Source organism: Zalophus californianus, chromosome 7, assembly GCF_009762305.2.
Source record: "Zalophus californianus isolate mZalCal1 chromosome 7, mZalCal1.pri.v2, whole genome shotgun sequence".
Taxonomy (NCBI): domain Eukaryota; kingdom Metazoa; phylum Chordata; class Mammalia; order Carnivora; family Otariidae; genus Zalophus; species Zalophus californianus.
This window is the reverse complement of record NC_045601.1, coordinates 111,104,750-111,124,684: the sequence shown is the minus strand read 5'-3', so window position 1 is coordinate 111,124,684 and position 19,935 is coordinate 111,104,750. Positions and strand designations below refer to the sequence as shown.

Sequence of the window (19,935 nt, the reverse complement as noted above, 5' to 3'; positions counted from 1 at the left end):
TATCAGATAAAGGGCTAGTATCCAAAATCTATAAAGAACTTATCAAACTCAACACCCAAAGAACAAATAATCCAATCAAGAAATGGGCAGAAGACATGAACAGACATTTCTCCAAAGAAGACATCCAAATGGCCAACAGGCACATGAAAAAGTGCTCAACATCGCTCGGCATCAGGGAAATCCAAATCAAAACCTCAATGAGATACCACCTCACACCCGTCAGAATGGCTAAAATTAACAAGTCAGGGAACGACAGATGTTGGCGGGGATGTGGAGAAAGGGGAACCCTCCTACACTGTTGGTGGGAATGCAAGCTGGTGCAACCCCTCTGGAAAACAGTATGGAGGTTCCTCAAACAGTTGAAATTAGAGCTACCGTTCGATCCAGCAATTGCACTACTGGGTATTTACCACAAAGATACAAATGTAGGGACCCGAAGGGGTACGTGTACCCCAATGTTTATAGCAGCAATGTCCACCATAGCCAAACTGTGGAAAGAGCCAAGATGCCCATCGACAGATGAATGGATAAAGAAAAAGTGGTATATATACACAATGGAATATTATGCAGCCATCAAAAGGAATGAGATCTTGCCATTTGCAACGACGTGGATGGAACTGGAGGGTGTTATGCTGAGTGAAATAAGTCAATCAGAGAAAGACATGTATCACATGACCTCACTGATATGAGGAATTCTTAATCTCAGGAAAGAAACTGAGTGTTACTGGAGTGGTTGGGGGTGGGAGGGATGGGGTGGCTGGGTGATAGACATTGGGGAGGGTATGTGCTACGGTGAGCGCTGTGAATTGTGCAAGACTGTTGAATCACAGTTCTGTACTTCTGAAACAAATAACGCAACATATTTTAAGAAAAAAGAAAAAGAAGAAGATAACAGACGAGGAAGAAAAGGGGAGTATGTCAGAGGGGGAGACGAACCATGAGAGATGATGGACTCTGAAAAACAAACTGAGGGTTCTAGAGGGGAGGGGGGTAGGGGGATGGGTTAGCCTGGTGATGGGTATTGAGGAGGGCACGTTCTGCATGGAGCACTGGGTGTTATGAACAAACAATGAATCATGGAACACTGCACCAAAAACTAATGATGTAATATATGGTGATTAACATAACAATAAAAAATTAAAAAAAAAATGTTGGCAAGAATGTAGAGAAAAGGGACCCCCTGTGCACTGTTGGTGGGAATGTAAATTGGTGCAGCCACTATGGGAGACGGTATAGAGGTTCCTCAAAAAACTAAAAATAGAACTACCCTATGGTCCAGCAATTCCACTTCTAGGTATTGAGCCAAAGAAAAGGAAAATACTAACTTAAAAAGATATATGCATCTCCGTGTTCATTGCAGCATTATTTACAATGCCAAGATATGGAAGTGACCTAGTCATTTGATGAATGGATACAGAAACTGTGAGATATATATGTATATTATTCAATTACAAAAAAGAATTAAGTTTTGCCACTTGTGATAACATGGATGGACTGACTTCAAGGGCATTATGCTTAGTGAAATACTTCAGACAGAGAAAGACAGATACTGTAGGATCGCTCTTATATGTGGAATCTAAAAACAAAACAAAACAAAACTCATAGATACAGAGAATAGATTGGTGATTACCAGAGGTGGGGGCTGGGGGGGGTGAGGAAAATAAAATTTAGGGTGAAAAACAAGAATGAAGGACTTATTCTTCCAGCTCCTAGGAGTACAATAGCAGCAAGAACTCAGTTGTCAACCCTCTTTGCAGATTTTCTCAGCTGAAAAAAACTACCTCATTCAAAGCCTTGCCTCCTTCTGGGGCAGGCCCACATCCAGTGACTGATCATTCTTAAGGTAGTAAGGCCCTGTCCCATTGCCTCAACTTGGGACAATGCTGAAGGACTTGCTCAGCATCAGAGCCCCTGGGGCCTTTGTCAGGACTGTATCACAGCTCAGTCTTTCTGTCTGCCAAGTCCTGTATTTTTCCTCTCCCTTCCACAGCTGTTGGTCCCAAGGGCCCTCTCTAATAAACATCTGGCTGAGACTTTGCTTCCCAGGGAACCCAACCTCCCTGTATATGGGAGAATGAAACCTGAGCTCTAAATAATCAGCTGAAAAGTTAATTTTTGAATGCAATGTTTAACAAAATGAAAATGACCTGTGTTCTGACCCAATCTTCATATTCATGATCCTTTATCCTAGAGCCAAAAGATAGGGTTCCCATGCCCAGAACCATTGCTAACTTTCTGTTGCATACAGGTACATCACTTTGGGCAACTGGTCTTCCACGATTGTTTTGTTTGGGTCCTCTACCAGACCTGAGTGCTGTCCCTTCTTGCAGCAAGTTTTGAAGGAGATTTGAGGGTATCCCTCCTATTAAAAGAATCAATTTGTTGAGCAGGCAATATTCTATCTACTCTATTAACATAATGGAATAGAAATAAAGCCTTTCACCCCATACTTCAGGGCAAGGTGAGAAAGATGGCATTATCTCAGAATAAGAATATTCCGGGGTACCCGGGTGGCTCAGTCATTAAGCATCTGCCTTCAGCTCAGGTCATGATTCCAGGGTCCTGGGATCGAGCCCCTCATCAAGCTCCCTGCCCTGCAGGAAGCCTGCTTCTCCTTCTCCCACTCCCCCTGCTTGTGTTCCCTCTCTTGCTGTGTCTCTCTCTGTCAAATAAATAAATAAAATATTTAAAAAAAAAGAATCTTCCTACAACGAAGTGGGGAAATGAGGATGTTGGCCTGCATTTTACCTGTTTTCTCTTGGTGATGCTAGAATAATACTTACTCTTGCTAATGGAAATAAACACAAAGCAAACAATATAATGTAGGCAAACCTCTTCCCCATTCAGGCTCATTTCAACTGGCTACAGCTTATTCTACCATCTCCTCCTTACTGCCATCAGCCGTCCTCTGCTTTAGTCATTTTACTGAGCACTTGGGTATCAGGCCATGGTCTTCCTCTACATACCTAATCCAGCAATTTTAATGTCCATAGGCAATAGGACACTGCTTCTTTGATACCTCTAGTTCTTTGATTCCTCCCCATATTCAGAATCTGTGTTCTCCTTCCTGACAAAACCGTTTCCCCAAATAATATGGAACTGATGATTGATGAGGCTACAATTTTGGAGGAATCCTCAAGTATCCAGGCCCCTTTTTTGAACATTTTCATCATACTAAAAGACAGCTCTATCTACCTACTTACCTCCCTGACTAGATTAAAAATTCCTGAGATGCTTGTAGATGATGACTTCCAAGATAGATAGATAGATAGATAGATAGATAGATAGATAGATAGATAGATAGATAGATAGATAAAGGCACATGGGAGCTCATGGGTGTCTGTTGAATCTAACTGAATGTCAGAAAGTTGAGTCCCATCTAGGGCCATGCTGCTTTCCTCTAGAAAACACATTGACTCCTATTTGTTTGTTCACTTTTTAGGTTTGGAGACCTTTTTGGAATCACAAAGATTATCAGATAAAATAAATGGAAATGGGAGTAAGCCTTGATTTTAAACCTAAAGCAGAGATCTGTTCTCAGTTTCTCTCTTTCTCTTTTTTGGACATAATTTATTCATTTCATCCAATCTATGGACCCTTCAAATAGGAGGGATGCAAAGATGCATTTCTCAGAGGTAGTGCTCAGAGTAACCTCAAAATTATGCCCTGCAGAAGTGAGATTAGCCATGGAGCTAAAGAGAAGGCAATGATCCATTTACTGACTGTCTCTTTAATTGCATTCAAAGGGAAATGCAAGGACAAAAGTGTGGTCAGTTCCAAAACAGAGGGTAAGATGGATCATGAGAGGTTTGAAAAGCCAGAGGTGAACCTTTGTGCCTGAGGCTTACAACAAAGCAAGTTGGAAAGGATCTTAGAAAACCTAATCTCTATTCTTTTTCTCTGGTTTTATGGGTGAGTTTTGCTCTATTGATTTCTCTTTGAGCTCTTCTTTTCAACTTAGTGGATAACGTAACAGTAACTTTTGGTCCGGAGAGCAATCCTTTGAGCATGGGTAAAGCAAACTCAAAGAACGGACTCCAGGTTTGATGCAGCATGCCAGAGAAGCTCCAGCTTCCCTGTTCTCCTGGCCTTGCTGTAGCTGCATCCTCAGTGCCAGAAGAACTGGGAAAACCAGGAAGAGAGAGAAGGAAGAGTTGTTTATGCCATGGAGAACTGTTGTGGGCTCCCTCCATTATATCTCTTCATACTCCTTGCCTCTTCTCTGTTTCCATCACTCTCACCTTGGACTATTTTATTTCCTAAAACATTTACTCACATCTCCAGGCATCTCATCTCCAAGATACTCTAAAGATTTCTTCCACAAATACCTTCCCAGAGCACAGCTATCACCATGCCCCCTCTGTCTTGGTGGTTCCCTGCAACCCAATGAAGGCAATTCCCTGGCAAGGCATTCAAGGGTTTTCATAACACGGTAAGAAATTAAGTGTAAGAAATTAAAACAACATGAAAGCATATAAAGTTAAAAGGGAACATTCCCATCTATTCCTCTACTCCCTCTCCCTGAAGCAGCCCTCCCAACAATTTCCCAGTTATTTTTCTAGCCTTATGTCTTCAGACTTCCTGTACTTCTCTAAGGCCCCAGCTAAACAAGTACCCTTGACAACGCTACATATTTTCCCTTGCTTTCCTGTTCCCAAGCCTTTACTCATAATATTCTTTAAATCTGGAATGTAATAGAATGTTCTTCCCTCCAACTTTGTCCAAATTCTACCGATCCTTGGAGACCTAACTTCCATGTCACTTGCTTTGTAATGCTTTCCCAATCCACTTATTAAAATCCCTGCCTTCTCCTTTGACTTCCCACAGCATTTCTTCTAGTTCCTGCATATACAGCACTTGTTACTTTATTCTCTACTCTTTGGGTACCAAGCCAGCCTCTGCTATTTAAATGTAAGCTCCCAGGGGCAGAGACCATTTCTCAGTTTCTGTTGGTGCCCCCTACCACCCCTACCCTTGAACCTTCCGTGCACATAGTGGGGATTCAATACATTCTTAGGAGTGAATAAGAGAAAAGAGCCTGGAGCCTCCAGACTGTGGCTTTGGCTTTCAATTTACCTTTTAAAGTGCCAGTGGCTCTTTCCACAGTTTGGCTATTGTGGACATTGCTGCTATGAACATTGGGGTGCATGCGGCCCTTCTTTTCACTACGTCTGTATCTTTGGGGTGAATGCCCAGTAGTGCAATTGCTGGGTCATAGGGTAGCTCTATTTTTAACTTTTTGAGGAAAGAGCCAAGATGCCCTTCAACAGACGAATGGATAAAGAAGGTGTGGTCCATCTATACAATCGAATATTACTCAGCCATCAGAAAGGATGAATACCCAACTTTTACACCAACATGGATGGGACTGGAGAGATTATGCTAAGTGAAATAAGTCAAGCAGAGGAAGTCAATTATCATATGGTTTCACTTATTTGTGGAACATCAGGAATAGCATGGAGGACATTAGGAGAAGGAAGGGAAAAATGAAGGGGGGAAATCAGAGGGAGAGAAAAACCATGAGAGACTATGGACTCTGAGAAACAGGGTTTTAGGGGGGAGGGGGGTGGGGGGGTGGGTTAGCCTGATGATGTGTATTAAAGAGGGCACATACTGCATGGAGCACTGGGTGTTATCCGCAAACAATGAATCATGGAACACTACATCAAAAACTAATGATGTACGGTACTGTATGTGACTAACATAACATAATAAAAAATAAATAAATAAAATACCACTGGCATCACCTGTGATGAGTGGGTTCTGTTAGCATCTCAGTTAAAGGATGTGGTGAATCATCAGGGGCTTTTGGAATACTTACTGGTTCCAGGTGACTATCTGGAACACACAGAGAACTAAACAAGTAAACAACAACAAAACCCCCCCCAAAAAAAAAAAAAGAAAACCAAACTATCAAAGTCCTGCTATTTTAAAGAGAACCATATGACTCTTTTCAAAATGTGGAGCTGAACAATCCCTCTCATTACTTCAATGAAACCAAAACAGACATTTAACCTCCAAAAAAACCAAGAAGCCCCAAAGCCCCTAACCTTCCTTCCTCTGCCTTGGCAGGCTGCTTGCACAATGACTGTGTGGGGCTCTCTAGTGAACCATGAATTTAGTTTCATTTTCTTTTAGTACAAGAAATTTGAAAGAAGTCATTTTTTCAGCATGAAATGGGGGTGAAGGGAAGGAGGAGGGTCACCAGAGTGGGGACAGCTTCCCAGCAGTCTCAGACTGGACGAGGTCAAATCTACTTGCTTTCTGCATTGAACGCAGCCCAGTGGATGGTTAATAGAAACTGACACCTACATAAGGCAGAAATCTTTCAAAACAACATGCTTATTAATTTTTTTTTGTATTTGGCTTGGTTTACATAAGCTTCTTGTATAAAATAATGTAATAATAAAAGCCTAATCAGCTCCCAGGATCTTTAAACATTGTAACAAACTATCTCATTACCTGTTGCTTTGCAGCACTGATTCATCCACAGCAATTTCATCCTATCTGTAGTTTTGCCAAGAAATAAAATCAATCCTTCATCAGTCCCTCCTCCAAATGCTTAGATCATTATCAATCCATTTGTGAGCCTACTCCTACTTAAAGTTACTGCTAGAACTATATCCAACAACAGTTAAAACAACTCAAAAACCCTTTCAACTATAAGGCTATTCTCCAAAACTCTTTTACCTCATTTGTACTTGGACTTTACAAACAATTTCCATTATTTTTTTTTCAGTGACTTTCTACTCAAGTGAACTTAATTCATTTTCCAAACAAAACTACAGTTTGTCTTGATAGTCGTATCAAGGGCGGAGGAGAGTTACTGAAAAAGTTGACTATAATTATGACTTAGGAGAGAGATTATGAGATGCTGTGGGGAAGAAGAATTATGAGAAGGGAGATGGTGTGGGCAAGAGAAAATAGAAACGGAAAAGGCCTGGCACACAGCAAGGGGCAGGGCAGTGATATCGAGGCCATTTCTGCAGGGGCATAATGGTGTCTGTCTTTGGAGAAGGTCAGTGAACAGTTCCTTCCATCGTGAGCACAGGGTTCTAACGTATGGATACTGACTGCGACCTTTCCTATCAGTAGAGGTGCCAGGCTCTGCTCTCTATAGCCAACCATGCCTACTGTTGCACTGTTCCTTACCTACACGAAAAACCTCACCAGCTACCCAGAGACCTGCGGCCCACCCTCACCCCTACCCCCCCACATCCATTAGTCACCAAGCCCTGCTCACTCTCCCTCCTCAATGCTTCTGATTCCCCCATCTCTCTCTCATCCCCATCCTTTGGCTTGGACCACTATGCTACAGTGGACTTCTAATTAGTCATTCACACTCTGTGTCCTCTGCCATTTTATTGTGCACACATTATTCAACCTGTCTTCCCAGCCTCTCCCTGCCACATCCCACCACCCATCCTGGCCTTCCACCTCCTAAAATGTTCCTTTCCACCACAAAGGCTCCGAAAGCTATTCAAATGATTCCTTCTGCTTAAAATATTGCTTCCAGCCACATTCCCCTCCTCATGTCCCTTTTTGGATCTTTCTGATCTTAACTTGAGGTTGGGTTCCCTAGTATGTGCCCCATCAGTAATACAGAGGTGTACTTTTGTAATTAATTGTACAAAGCTCTCTTCTCTGTTAGTCTCTAAGTGCTCTGAGATCAGAGGTTGTGTTTGTCCTTGTATATTCTTGTATAATATGGGGGTAAAACAAGAACTTATAGAATAAGGATTAGATGAGTTAATCCAATCAGACAGCTTTGAATACTACCTGATATATATGTAAGGGTCATGTAAGCTGTAGCCATAATAGTAATAATTAGCACGGTACCTGGAACAAAACATGTACTCAATAAATACATGTTGAATGAATAAAGGAATAAATAAACTGAGGGATGAACTAATGAATTCACCAATCCAGGGCCTCCTTTTTTTAAGAACCAGCTGTTACCCATAACTGAGTATAGGAATGTTGTATGGAAAACAAAGAAGATGTGGTATATATACACAATGGAATATTATGCAGCCATCAAAAGGAATGAGATCTTGCCATTTGCAACGACGTGGATGGCACTGGAGGGTGTTATGCTGAGTGAAATAAGTCAATCAGAGAAAGACATGTATCACATGACCTCACTGATATGAGGAATTCTTAATCTCAGGAAAGAAACTGAGTGTTACTGGAGTGGTTGGGGGTGGGAGGGATGGGGTGGCTGGGTGATAGACATTGGGGAGGGTATGTGCTACGGTGAGCGCTGTGAATTGTGCAAGACTGTTGAATCACAGTTCTGTACTTCTGAAACAAATAACGCAACATATTTTAAGAAAAAAGAAAAGAAGATAACAGAAGAGGAAGAAAAGGGGAGTATGTCAGAGGGGGAGACGAACCATGAGAGATGATGGACTCTGAAAAACAAACTGAGGGTTCTAGAGGGGAGGGGGGTAGGGGGATGGGTTAGCCTGGTGATGGGTATTGAGGAGGGCACGTTCTGCATGGAGCACTGGGTGTTATGAACAAACAATGAATCATGGAACACTGCACCAAAAACTAATGATGTAATATATGGTGATTAACATAACAATAAAAAAATTAAAAAAAAAAAGAAAACAATCACAGAGAGGAATAATTGCTTTCCCTGTCTACTGCCACCATGATAAATGGTAAAAATAGCAATTTTGGTTTCCTCTGATTTTGAATTTACTCTACTGTATTGCTAACTAAATATTCAAAGCAAGGAGATTTCAAATTAATAGATAAAGGGATATAATATCACCAAGTATATTTCCAGGCTTCTTGACCTGGTCTTTATTAATTAAAAAGTGTCCTTCTTAAGGAGTACCAACCTCTAATTATTCCCAAGCTAAATCCTTTAGAAAACCATGCATACCAGGTCACCCATCCCAACAAACATTTATACGGAAAATTTCAACCTATGTTGCCAAAAAGGGAAGGTTTTCACCCCTCTGTTCTAGTACCTTCCATATTTCAGATTCCTCAATGTCTTCAAGAGAAAGGCACCAATCACATGACTATACATCATGCTCTGCTGGTCTAACAAAAAGAGAAAATAACACAAACCAACCCGGGCCTCTAGCCAGGGTTCTGTAGTTGCTGAGAGGACATACTGATCAAAAGCTACAAGTGGGGAAAGTGCCTCTGAGTTCATCCAACCCAGTTTCTTGGGTTGGATCTTGGGTTCTTCAGTGTCAATCCTACTATCTGACAAAGTTTTGTTTATTATCCTTTAAGGCAGACTGTGATAAGATTTTTAAATTATTTTGCTGCATATAGCTTATTCGAATTTAGACATAAATACTGTGTCATCACATTGGCAATGCAACATCTGTCCTTCTTTCCCTCCTCTATCAGAGGAAAAGTTTTGTTCCTTTCTCTAACTTTTTCTCCTCTTGCCCTGGACCCATCTATTTCTGCCTCTGAGCTCTGTGACAATTCATACTTTGTGTTTTCAGCTCAGTCATCAATTTTGGAAACTGGTATTTAAGAGATTTGATAGTTATAAAAAATAACTATAACAAGTAAGTTGTCATTTCTTCATATTTAAAACCAAAAAATGCTATGCTGAATTCCATTATGGAGCATGAGGAATGCCAGACTTGTTTCTTTTTTTTCCTTTTGAGGATAAATTTTACTTGGGGATTTTTGTTATTGCCGCTGCTGGTACAACTTTAAAACCTCAAGAAATACTAGTAATAATAACAACAAGAATTACAATGATGAAAATAGAATGATATATTAATTATTTCCATGTTTATTACTTTTTCTATAGATGTATAATTTATGATAGCCTATGTTTTCTCATTTAAGTCTATGTTTTCCATACTTAAGATAATTTATATATATATAAGTAAATATAACTGACCTGTTTTTCTGTGGAGCAAACTGGATTGGTACCCAAAAGTGCTGACATCCTGGACTTGTGTGGTTGTTGAGGATGGCAACATCCTCAGACCTTCAGGGTTCCCAGGTGGGAAGGGTGAGCTCTGTGAGTGTCTACATTCACTTCTATCCATGCTGGATAAGTGGAGAGCATCTTGAGCTTTCTTTTTTTCCTTCTTTAGCATATTGACCAGAATATCTGAAACTTGATTTAAGGATTTAGTGACTCATGCTAAGTTGGAATGATCAAAACACTAATGTTTCAATTGAGGTTAATATTTCCAACAATATTTGCTATTTGTCGTATGGTAGAGACCACTGAAGAAGACTTCAACTTCCTGAAGTCATTTATCTAGTTACAGACAGTTTAGGAAGCAACTGGTCTTTCGATATGGCACCATTATATGAAAAATTAGCAAACCCAAAGGTCTTTAAAATGCTCTGAGTTTAAACTGGTAAAGACTCAAAATTCTTGTGAAAGAGTATACAAGAAATAAAATGAACACTTAGTAGGAGCAGGCAATGGAGGTATGGATGTATCTGTGAATAAGTAAGACAAGAATCCAGGATGCCACTCAGGAGGCAGTGGGAGTGGAGAGGGAGAACACCAGAATCCGCCCAACTGGCAGAGCAGCCAAATCAGTTTTGGTGGCCACAGGCCACAGGATGTAGGCCTCCTATATCCAACACATGTTTGCTTAGCATACATTTGAATGGGACTTACAGTCACATTTTTTAAAAAAGTCTCTAAATCTTGGTCCCAAATGGAACTGAAAAGAAGTGAATTGTTAGTACAGATACATTATTTTACAGTGCACCTTTTGGTGGGCCATTTCAATATATTAGGAGCACTGATGAGGATAAATAACATCACTGCATGCCACCCTCCTTTGCTGTTCTTTCCAGCTCCAGATGCTGAGAACTCTAAGGGATTTCTGCCATCACTGAGAGAAAAGACTAAAATTCCTCTTAAGAATCTCAGAGCTCCAAGTGCATATGCAGCAAGCTGAATTGCAGGCCTCCAGCATCCCCAGAGATGGGGAGTGAGGATATGGAGGTGGTGGGGAGAGAAGACTGCAACTCAGATGCCTGTTCTTGGGCAAGTCTCATAGGGGTCATTTGATTTCCATTTTCCTCTTCAGCTTTGACTCCAACTTCTTGGACATTTCCAGAAGCATAATCACTCTTTCTCTCAGAGTCCCTGATGTGGCTTCCAATCTTTGCCTCAAAAGATGTGTCCTTACCAAAGGGTGTAAGGCCTGGCAGAGAAGAGCAGTGCTCTGCACACATCTTCCAGAGCCTTGGCCTGGCAGAGAAGAGCAGTGCTCTGCGCACATCTTCCACTCCTTCTTGTGCGGAACTGATTATCCATAGCATCAGATGCTTCCGCTGGCTCACACACTGCACTGGCAATATCCATTCCCTCACCCATTCGACAGTGTGCTGTGGAGCTTGTACTATGCGCCAGGCATGATTCTGGGCAGAGGGATGGAATGATGAAAAGGCAGACTAGTTTCTTGTTCTCATGAAGCAGATGTCCTACTCGGGAAAGTCAGATCTCAAGTACACGAACTGAATGTTAGAGGAGGAAAGGACAGCTAATTTTTAAAAGGTCAAGAATGACTGAGTGGCTACTCTACATTGGGTGCTCACAAAAGACTTAGGAGATTGACATTTAATCAGAACATCAAGAGGCAGTGGCCAGAGGAAGAGTAGGTCAGCAGAGTTCATGGCTAGCGCTAAAACCCTCAGGAGAAGGGCCTTGTCAGTGGCTCCCAACAGGGGATATTTTACCACTCAAAGGATGTTTGGCCATGTCTAGAAGCATTTTTGGTTGTCATACTGCAGTGGGGTGGGGGGGCGGGTGTTGGTTACTTAAGTCTAGTGGGTAGAGGCCAGAGAGGCTGCAAAACATCCTACAATGCACAGGGGAGCCCCCACAACAGAGAATTATACAGTTCCAAACGTTGAAAGTGCCAAGGTTGAGAAACCTGGTGTTAGAACAACCACAAAAAGGACACTGTGACCAAAGCCTAACACATACAGGACAGAGACATAATAAATGAAATCAGGGGCTTGGCAGGGGCTCCATCATGTAGGGCCTTGTGATCTGGAGTAAGGAGCTGAGGCTCATTCTAACGGGCCCTGGCAGAATTTAACCAGAGACGTGCAGCATTCTGATGTAGATTTACATGAAGATCAGAGGACAGATTTATCTTCTTGGCTGCCTTCCTTCTTCCCACCTTTCCTTTGTCTTCTTCCTGTGCCCATTCCATTTAACTTGGGCCTTTGTTTTGTGGGGTCCTAAATGACACACTGTTACGTGTTTGGCGAAGGGGTGTCTGAACTTTACTCAGACTCATAATGTCACTGAAATGACACCATTTTCACTCCCTTTCCAAGAAGAGTGTTCAATGTCATTCGCTGTCATTTTGATTGCTTTACTTTCTTTTGTTGAGCTCAAGTATTACCACCTGTTTTTCTCATATACCAGATTTTTCTCATTTCTCCTGTCAGTCTTCGCCTTGGTGGTTCTACAAACGAGATGTGAAAATATCCTCCAACCTGGCTGTGAAAAACCTTGAAATTTCAACAGTCTTTCTTGGTTATTAGCTCTTGATGAGCACAAGCTTTGTGATGAGTAGATCTGAGCTGCTATTTTTCCTCCTTCTGAGTTTGCCCATTGTCTGCAGAGTCATATCTCCCATCATAGCACACCATGTACTCAAAAGCGCTCAAAGCACTTTCCAGTACCTTACCTTACTGGCTTTGCTCAGCACTGTGAGGTTGGCAAGGCAGGCTGTACCGTCCTACTACTGAAGAGTAGGAAACCATTCCACTGAATAGCTGTGGAGCTAATGCAGGAAGAGCGAGGATGTCAATCCAGGTGTGAACTTGAAGTTCACTGATCTTTTCACCACGGCTCCTACATACCATCGTTTTGAACAGGAGTCTCAGAAGGAGGAGATGCTGCTCAGGTCATTCCCAGTCAGTGAAGAATCCAGTGCAGCACCACATGAACAGTGGTACCTGGATCTGGCGGTCAATAAGGGAGATGATGTATGTCTCTCTGTCACTCTCCTGTTTAAATAAACACAGATGCATAAGCCCAGACTGGTTCCTTGCTGTCATATCTCATCTCATCCCTCCTATAGGCACACACATTCATAAACCCAGGAGGGGATTAAGAAGTTGGTAGGAGTGTTTAGGGGAGAAGATCCTAAAATAGGATCAAGATTTGGAAAAGAAGCAGAGCTCAGACTGGGGCTGGGGCCAGGCCTGAGGTCTGGGCTGGGAGCATCCCTGGAGCTGGATAGGGTAAGAGAGAGGAACAGGAATGCAGGGTGACCCTGTGGGCAGCGCTCACAGACAAGGCCTTGCGAGGGAGTAGAATTCGCAGCTGAACCTACTATTGCTGGCTGGATAAGAAAGCAGCTACAACTCGCTTGGATCAGGCAAAGAGGGTCTGCTAATACTCAGCTAAAATTAGAGAGCGGGGTTCATCAGGCAGTGTGCCTACTTTGTGTGTGGTTTGTTTTTGCTTCTTTATTACTGGATGTCCTCCGTATAGGTTATTTTTATGCATTTTTTTCACATTAGCCGCAGCTAAAAGCCCTTTAGTAATTTTTAAAAATGAACACAAATACCTGTTGATAAGAACTGACCGAAATAACTTCTTGTGCACATTTAAAATCAGCAAATACAATGAAAATGTCAAATCTTTTTACAAGAAGCTTGACAGATACAATGAGAAATAAGACTGAAGAAATGCTGGGGAAACCTGAGGTCTAAGCCCCCCAGCCTATACCTGGAGGCAGCTCCCATGGGCTCCTGGCTCTCGTGGTACCCCAAACACACTGCCTCTTAGAGCCAAAAAGGGTTCTATCTTGAACACCCATGGACACTCGCTTCCAAACTGGGGAACATTTGTTAAGTGGAACCTAAAGCAGTAGATCTGGGTTTTAAATTAAAAAAAAAAAGTTACATTTAAATCAATCTCTACTTTCCATAAGCTAAATACCATTTGTCAGTTTTCAGCCACCATCTGAGCGCCGCCCACACACCAGCCACAAATTCTGGGCCCTGGTGAGGCTGTGGTCAGCCCAGTGTCCGGTCAGTCAGCTAAAGATAACCAGCTAACTTATTGGCTCAGAACTAAAACAGAAAGAGCACAGTGGACTATTCAAAAAAATATATTAAAAAAAAATTTCATGTTAAGAGATGGGGTAAAAAAGACCACGCTTTTCAATAAACTGAAATAGTCCCCATAATAGTAACTGTATCTAGCTAAAAACAGAGTCAAAGTGTTTCTTTTATAGCAACAGTGTTTTTCACTGGTCACTACATTCTCTGTGTGGGAAGGATCTCTCCTAAATGGCAAGAAGCAGTGTGAACTGGAAGCAGGGTGGGGGGGGCTAGATGATGTGGCTAGCAGAAGGCACCGAAGTGTTCCCCTCCCTCTTGCAAGCCAGGAGAGGGTCAGTTTCTAATCGCTTTGGAAAGGATACTGATTTCATTATCCCTCTGCTGTAGAATGTCTCGGAGCTTTTGGTATTCTTCCTCTTTTAATGGTTCTTGGCAGTCTTGATCTTTGATTTCAGAGGAGACTGTGCTTTTTCCATGAATCTTCTTGTCATTCAATAGTTTCTGTAAGATGAAATAAGAGCTTAGAGCCTATACCTCTCTTCCAAATCTCTTAGTTTCTTGGACTCTTTTTGCCTTCGACAATTCTTGCACAAATCAGGCATGCCTGTCCTTCCTTGCCTCCTTGTCTCTGCAACGCAGCTGCCTTCCCCTTCTCCCTGCCCCCTCTCTCCTCTCCCCTCCCCTTCCTCATCCTGTTCTATGCTATCATCTCTCTCCTTCCCTAAACTCAGAAATTCCTACTCAAACACGATCCGCTCTTGAACTTCTTGCTCTTTCTCCCTAACCCCATACCACTTGCTTCACACTTTTTAATTTATTTTTTATAAGGTCTTTAATTTAATTTAATTTTATTTTATTTTATTATGTTAGTCACCATACAGTACATCATTAGTTTTTGATGTAGTGTTCCATGAGTCATTGTTTGTACATAACACCCAGTGCTCCACGCAATACGTGCCCTCCTTAACACCCATCACCGGGCTAACCATCCCCCCGCCCCCTCCCCTCTAAAACCCCCACACTTTTAAAAAATATCACTTATCATGTGTTATAATTATTCTCTACATATATGTCTTCTTCATGACTTACTTATTCAATTTTGCTTTCCCAATGCCTGGCCCAAAGCAGACTCACAATAAATGTTTATTATAGTGAAGAATGCCAAATTATAAGTGAGATAGAAATAAAAGTTAATGATATTTCCACTGTGTCATCATGAAAGGTAAAATGTAAGGTAGAGAAAAACTGAGGGTTTATATGGATAAATCTAAACTGCTGGGAAAAATACAGGACACAATTTTCTTCATATATGTTGAAAATAAATGGTTTTTGAACATGGAATTATTCTGTGTACAAGTTAGAGATTCCTGGCAAAAGAATTACAAGTCTATGGTCTGAGCTTATTCACTGGCAGGTAAGATACAAACTTTGAAGAAATTCTGGAATAATCCCAGCATTGTTGGAAGATCATAATGTTCTAGACATGTGAAGCTGGATCCTAGCCTTTTAAGAGTTGGTCAACTAGGCAAACTTCACTGCAGTTTCAACATGGCAGACAATGGCTTCCACTAGAGGAAATGCTGAACTTTACCTTTAAATGATGGAAACAGTGATGAATTTTACGCATATCAGTGCCAACCGCTAGTCTACTTTCTGGATCTTGGTCTTCCAAAAAGGATGATACTAGTTTTTCCAGCCTAAAAATACATAAGGTATGAGAAACAACTATGAGCTAGAAACTTTAGAAATTCTAATGGCATTACTTGGTTGGTTAACATTCAAAGTACAGGATATTTTTCCACTTTATGGAAATATAGTTAACTGATTTAACTAAAAATTAAGGGGAAAGAAACATATTGACAAAGTGAAATCTGAAATGATGCAATTATTTGACTACTTTCTGATAGATTTTCTTTTTTTATTATTCTACGTTAATCATCATACATTACATCACTAGTTTTTGATGTAGTGTTCCATGATTCATTGTTGCATATAACACCCAGTGCTCCATTCAGTATGTGCCCTCTTTAATACCCATCACCAGGCTAACCCATCCCCCTACCTCCCTGCCCTCTAAAACCCTCAGTTTTTTCTCAGAGACCATAGTCTCTCATGGTTCGTCTTCCCCTCCGATTTCCCCCCCTTCATTTTTACCTTCCTACTATCTTCTTCTTTTTTTCTTAACATATGATGTATTATTTGTTTCAGAGGTACAGTCTGTGATTGAACAGACTTACACAATGCAGAGCACTCAATATAGCACATATTCTCCCCAATGTCTATCACCCAGCAACACCATAGCTCCCACCCCCCACCACTCCAGCAACACTCAGTTTGTTTCCTGAGATTAAGAATTACTCTTATCAGTGAGATCATATGATATATGTTTTTCTCTGATTGACTTATTTAGCTCAGCATAATACCCTCCAGTTCCATCCACGTCGTTGCAAATGGCAAGATCTCATTCATTTGATGGCTACATAATATTCTGTTGCATATATATACCACATCTTCTTTATCCATTCATCTGTCGAAGGACATCTTGGCTCATTCTACAGTTTGGCTATTGTGGACATTGCTGCTATAAACATTGGGGTGCATGTACCCCTTCGGATCCCTACATTTGTATCTTTGGGGTAAATACCCAGTAGTGCAATTGCTGGATCATAAGGTAGCTCTATTTTCAACTTTTTGAGGAACCTCCATACTGTCTTCCAGAGTGCCTGCACCAGCTTGCATTCCCACCAACAATGTAGGAGGGCTCCCCTTTCTCCGCATCCCTGTCAACATCTGTCGTTTCCTGACTTGTTAATTTTAGCCATTCTGACAGGTGTGAGGTGGTATCTCATTGAGGTTTTGATTTGGATTTACCTGATGCCGAGTGATGTTGAGCACTTTTTCATGTGTCTGTTGGCCATTTGGATGTCTTCTTTGGAAAAATGTCTGTTCATGTCATCTGCCCATTTCTTGATTGGATCATTTGTTCTTTGGGTGTTGAGTTTGATAAGTTCTTTATAGATTTTGGATACTAGCCCTTTATCTGATATGTCATTTGCAAATATCTTCTCCCATTCTGTCGGTTGTCTTTTGGTTTTGTTAACTGTTTCTTTTGCTGTGCAAAAGCTTTTTATCTTGATGAAATCCCAATCATTGATTTTTGCCTTTGCTTCCCTTGCCTTTGGTATGTTTCTAGGAAGAACTTGCTATGGCTGAGGTCGAAGAGGTTGCTGCCTGTGTTCTCCTTTAGGATTTTGATGCACTCCTGTCTCACGTTTAGGTCTTTCAACCATTTGGAGTCTATTTTTGGGTGTGGTGTAAGAAAATGGTTTCTTTCTTCTGAATGTGACTGTCCAATTTTCCCAACAGCATTTGTTGAAGAGACTGTCTTTTTTCCATTGGACATTCTTTCCTGCTTTGTTGAACATTAGTTGACCATGGAGTTGAGGGTCCATTTCTGGGCTCTCTATTCCGTTCCATTGATTGATGTGTCTGCTTTTGTGCCAGTACCATACTGTCTTGATGATGACAGCTTTTTAATACAGCTTGAAGTCCGGAATTGTGATGCTGCCAGCACTGCTTTTCTTTTTCAACATTCCTCTGGCTATTCGGGGTCTTTTCTGGTTCCATACAAATTTTAGGATGATTTGTTCCATTTCTTTGAAAAAAGTGGATGGTATTCTGATAGGGATTGCACTAAATGTGTAGATTACTCTAGGTACCATTGATGTCTTCACAATATTTGTTCTTCCAATCCTTGAGCATGGAACGTTTTTCCATTTCTTTGTGTCTTCCTCAATTCCTTTCATGAGTATTTTATAGTTTTCTGAGTACAGATCCTTTACCTCTGGTTAGATTTATTCCTAGGTATCTTATGGTTTTGGTGCAATTGTAAATGGGATCCACTCCTTAATTTCTCTCTCTGCTGTCTTGTTGGTGTATAGGAATGCCACTGATTTCTGTGCATTGATTTATATCCTGCCACTTTACTGAATTCCTGTATGAGTTCTAGCAGTTTTAGGGTGGAGTCTTTTGGGTTTTTGACATAAAGTATCATATCATCTGCAAAGAGTGAGAGTTTGACTTCTTCTTTGCCGATTTGCATGCCTTTGATTTCTTTTTGCTGTCTGATTGCTGTGCCTAGGACTTCTAATACTATGTTGAATAGCAGTGGTGATAGTGGACAACCCTGCCGTGTTCCTGACCTTACTCAGGTTTTTCCCCATTGAGAATGATATTCGCTGTGGGTTTTTCATAGATGGCTTTTATGATATTGAGGTATGTACCCTCTAAACCTATACTCTGATGAGTTTTAATCAAGAAAGGATGTTGTATTTTGTCAAATGCTTTTTCTGCATCTATTGAGAGGATCATATGGTTCTTGTTCTTTCTTTTATTAATGTATTCTATCACATTGATTGATTTGTGGATGTTGAACCAACCTTGCAGCCCAAGGATAAATCCTCTTGGTTGTGGTAAATAATCCCTTTAATGTACTGTTAGATCCTATATGCCAGTATTTTGGTGAGAATTTTTGCATCTATGTTCATCAAGGATATTGCTCTTTTTTGATGAGGTCTTTGGTTTGGGGATCAAGGTAATGGTGGCCTCATAAAATGAGTTTGGAAGTTTTCCTTCCATTTCTATTTTTTGGAACAGTTTCAGAAGAACAGGTATTCATTCTTCTTTAAATATTTGGTAGAATTCCCCTGGGAAGCCATCTGGCCCTGGGCTTTTGTTTCTTGGGAGATTTTTGATGACTGCTTCAATTTCCTTAGTGGTTATAGGTCTGTTCAGGTTTTCTATTTCTTCCTGGTTCAGTTTTGGTAGTTGATACATCTCTAGGAATGCATCCATTTCTTCCAGGTGATCTAATTTGCTGGCATATAGTTGCTCATTATATGTTCTTATAATTGTTTGTTGTTCTTTGGCGTTGGTTCTGATCTCTCCTCTTTCATTAATGATTTTATTTGGATCATTTCTCTTTTCTTTTTGAGAAGTCTGGCCAGGGTTTATCAATCTTGTTAATTCTTTCAAAGAACCAGCTCCTAGTTTCGTTGATCTGTTCTACTGTTCTTTCGGTTTCTATTTCATTGATTTCTGCTCTGATCTTTATTATTTCTCTTCTCCTGCTGGGTTTAGGCTTTATTTGCAGTGTAGGGTTAGGTTGTGTATTTGAGACCTTTCTTGTTTCTTGAGAAAGGTTTGTATTGCTATATACTTTCCTCTTAGGACTGCCTTTGCTGCATCCCAAAGATTTTGAACAGTTGTGTTTTCATTTTCATTGGTTTCCATGATTTTTTTTTAATTCTTCTTTAATTTCCTGGTTGACCCATTCTTTCTGTAGTAGGATGCTCTTTGGCCTTCATGTATTTGAGTTCCTTCCAACTTTCTTCTTGTGATTGAGTTCTAGTTTCAAAGCATTGTGGTCCAAAAATATGCAGGGAATGATTCCAATCTTTTGGTACTGGTTGAGACCTGATTTTTGACTTAGGATGTGATCTATTGTGGAGAATATTCCATGGGCACTAGAGAAGAATGTGTATTCTGTTGCTTTGGGATGGAATGTTCTGAATATGTCTGTGAAGTCCATTTGATTCAGTGTGTCATTTAAAGTCTTTATTTCTTTGTTGATCTTTTGCTTAGAAGATCTCTCCATTTCAGTGAGGGGGGTGTTAAAGATCCCCACTATTATTGTATTGTTGTTGATGTGTTTCTTTGCTTTTGTTATTAATTGGCTTATATAATTGGCTGCTCCCATATTAGGGGAATAGATATTTACAATTGTTAGATCTTCTTGTTGGAGAGACCCTTTAGGTAGGATATAGTGTCCTTCCTCATCTCTTATTACAGTCTTTGGTTTAAAATCTAATTTGTCTGATATAA

At 40.8% G+C, this 19,935-nt stretch overlaps 1 protein-coding gene across 4 annotated transcripts in view; it reads right to left on the bottom strand.

Moving 5' to 3' along the window:
- KIF6 (kinesin family member 6) overlaps nt 1–19,935 on the bottom strand; it is a 465,199-nt gene that overhangs the window by 209,885 nt on the left and 235,379 nt on the right. For all 4 annotated transcript variants that reach the window (XR_003521659.2, XM_027603428.2, XM_027603429.2 and 1 more), the window contains 3 exons: nt 15,644–15,749; nt 14,415–14,553; nt 9,890–10,105 (listed from right to left, as the gene is read on the bottom strand). Coding sequence is in view for 3 of the 4 variants with exons in the window: in XM_027603428.2 (XP_027459229.1) it covers nt 9,890–10,105; nt 14,415–14,553; nt 15,644–15,749 (461 nt within the window). In the remaining variant the exon portion in view is untranslated. The remainder of the gene's footprint in view (nt 1–9,889; nt 10,106–14,414; nt 14,554–15,643; nt 15,750–19,935) is intronic.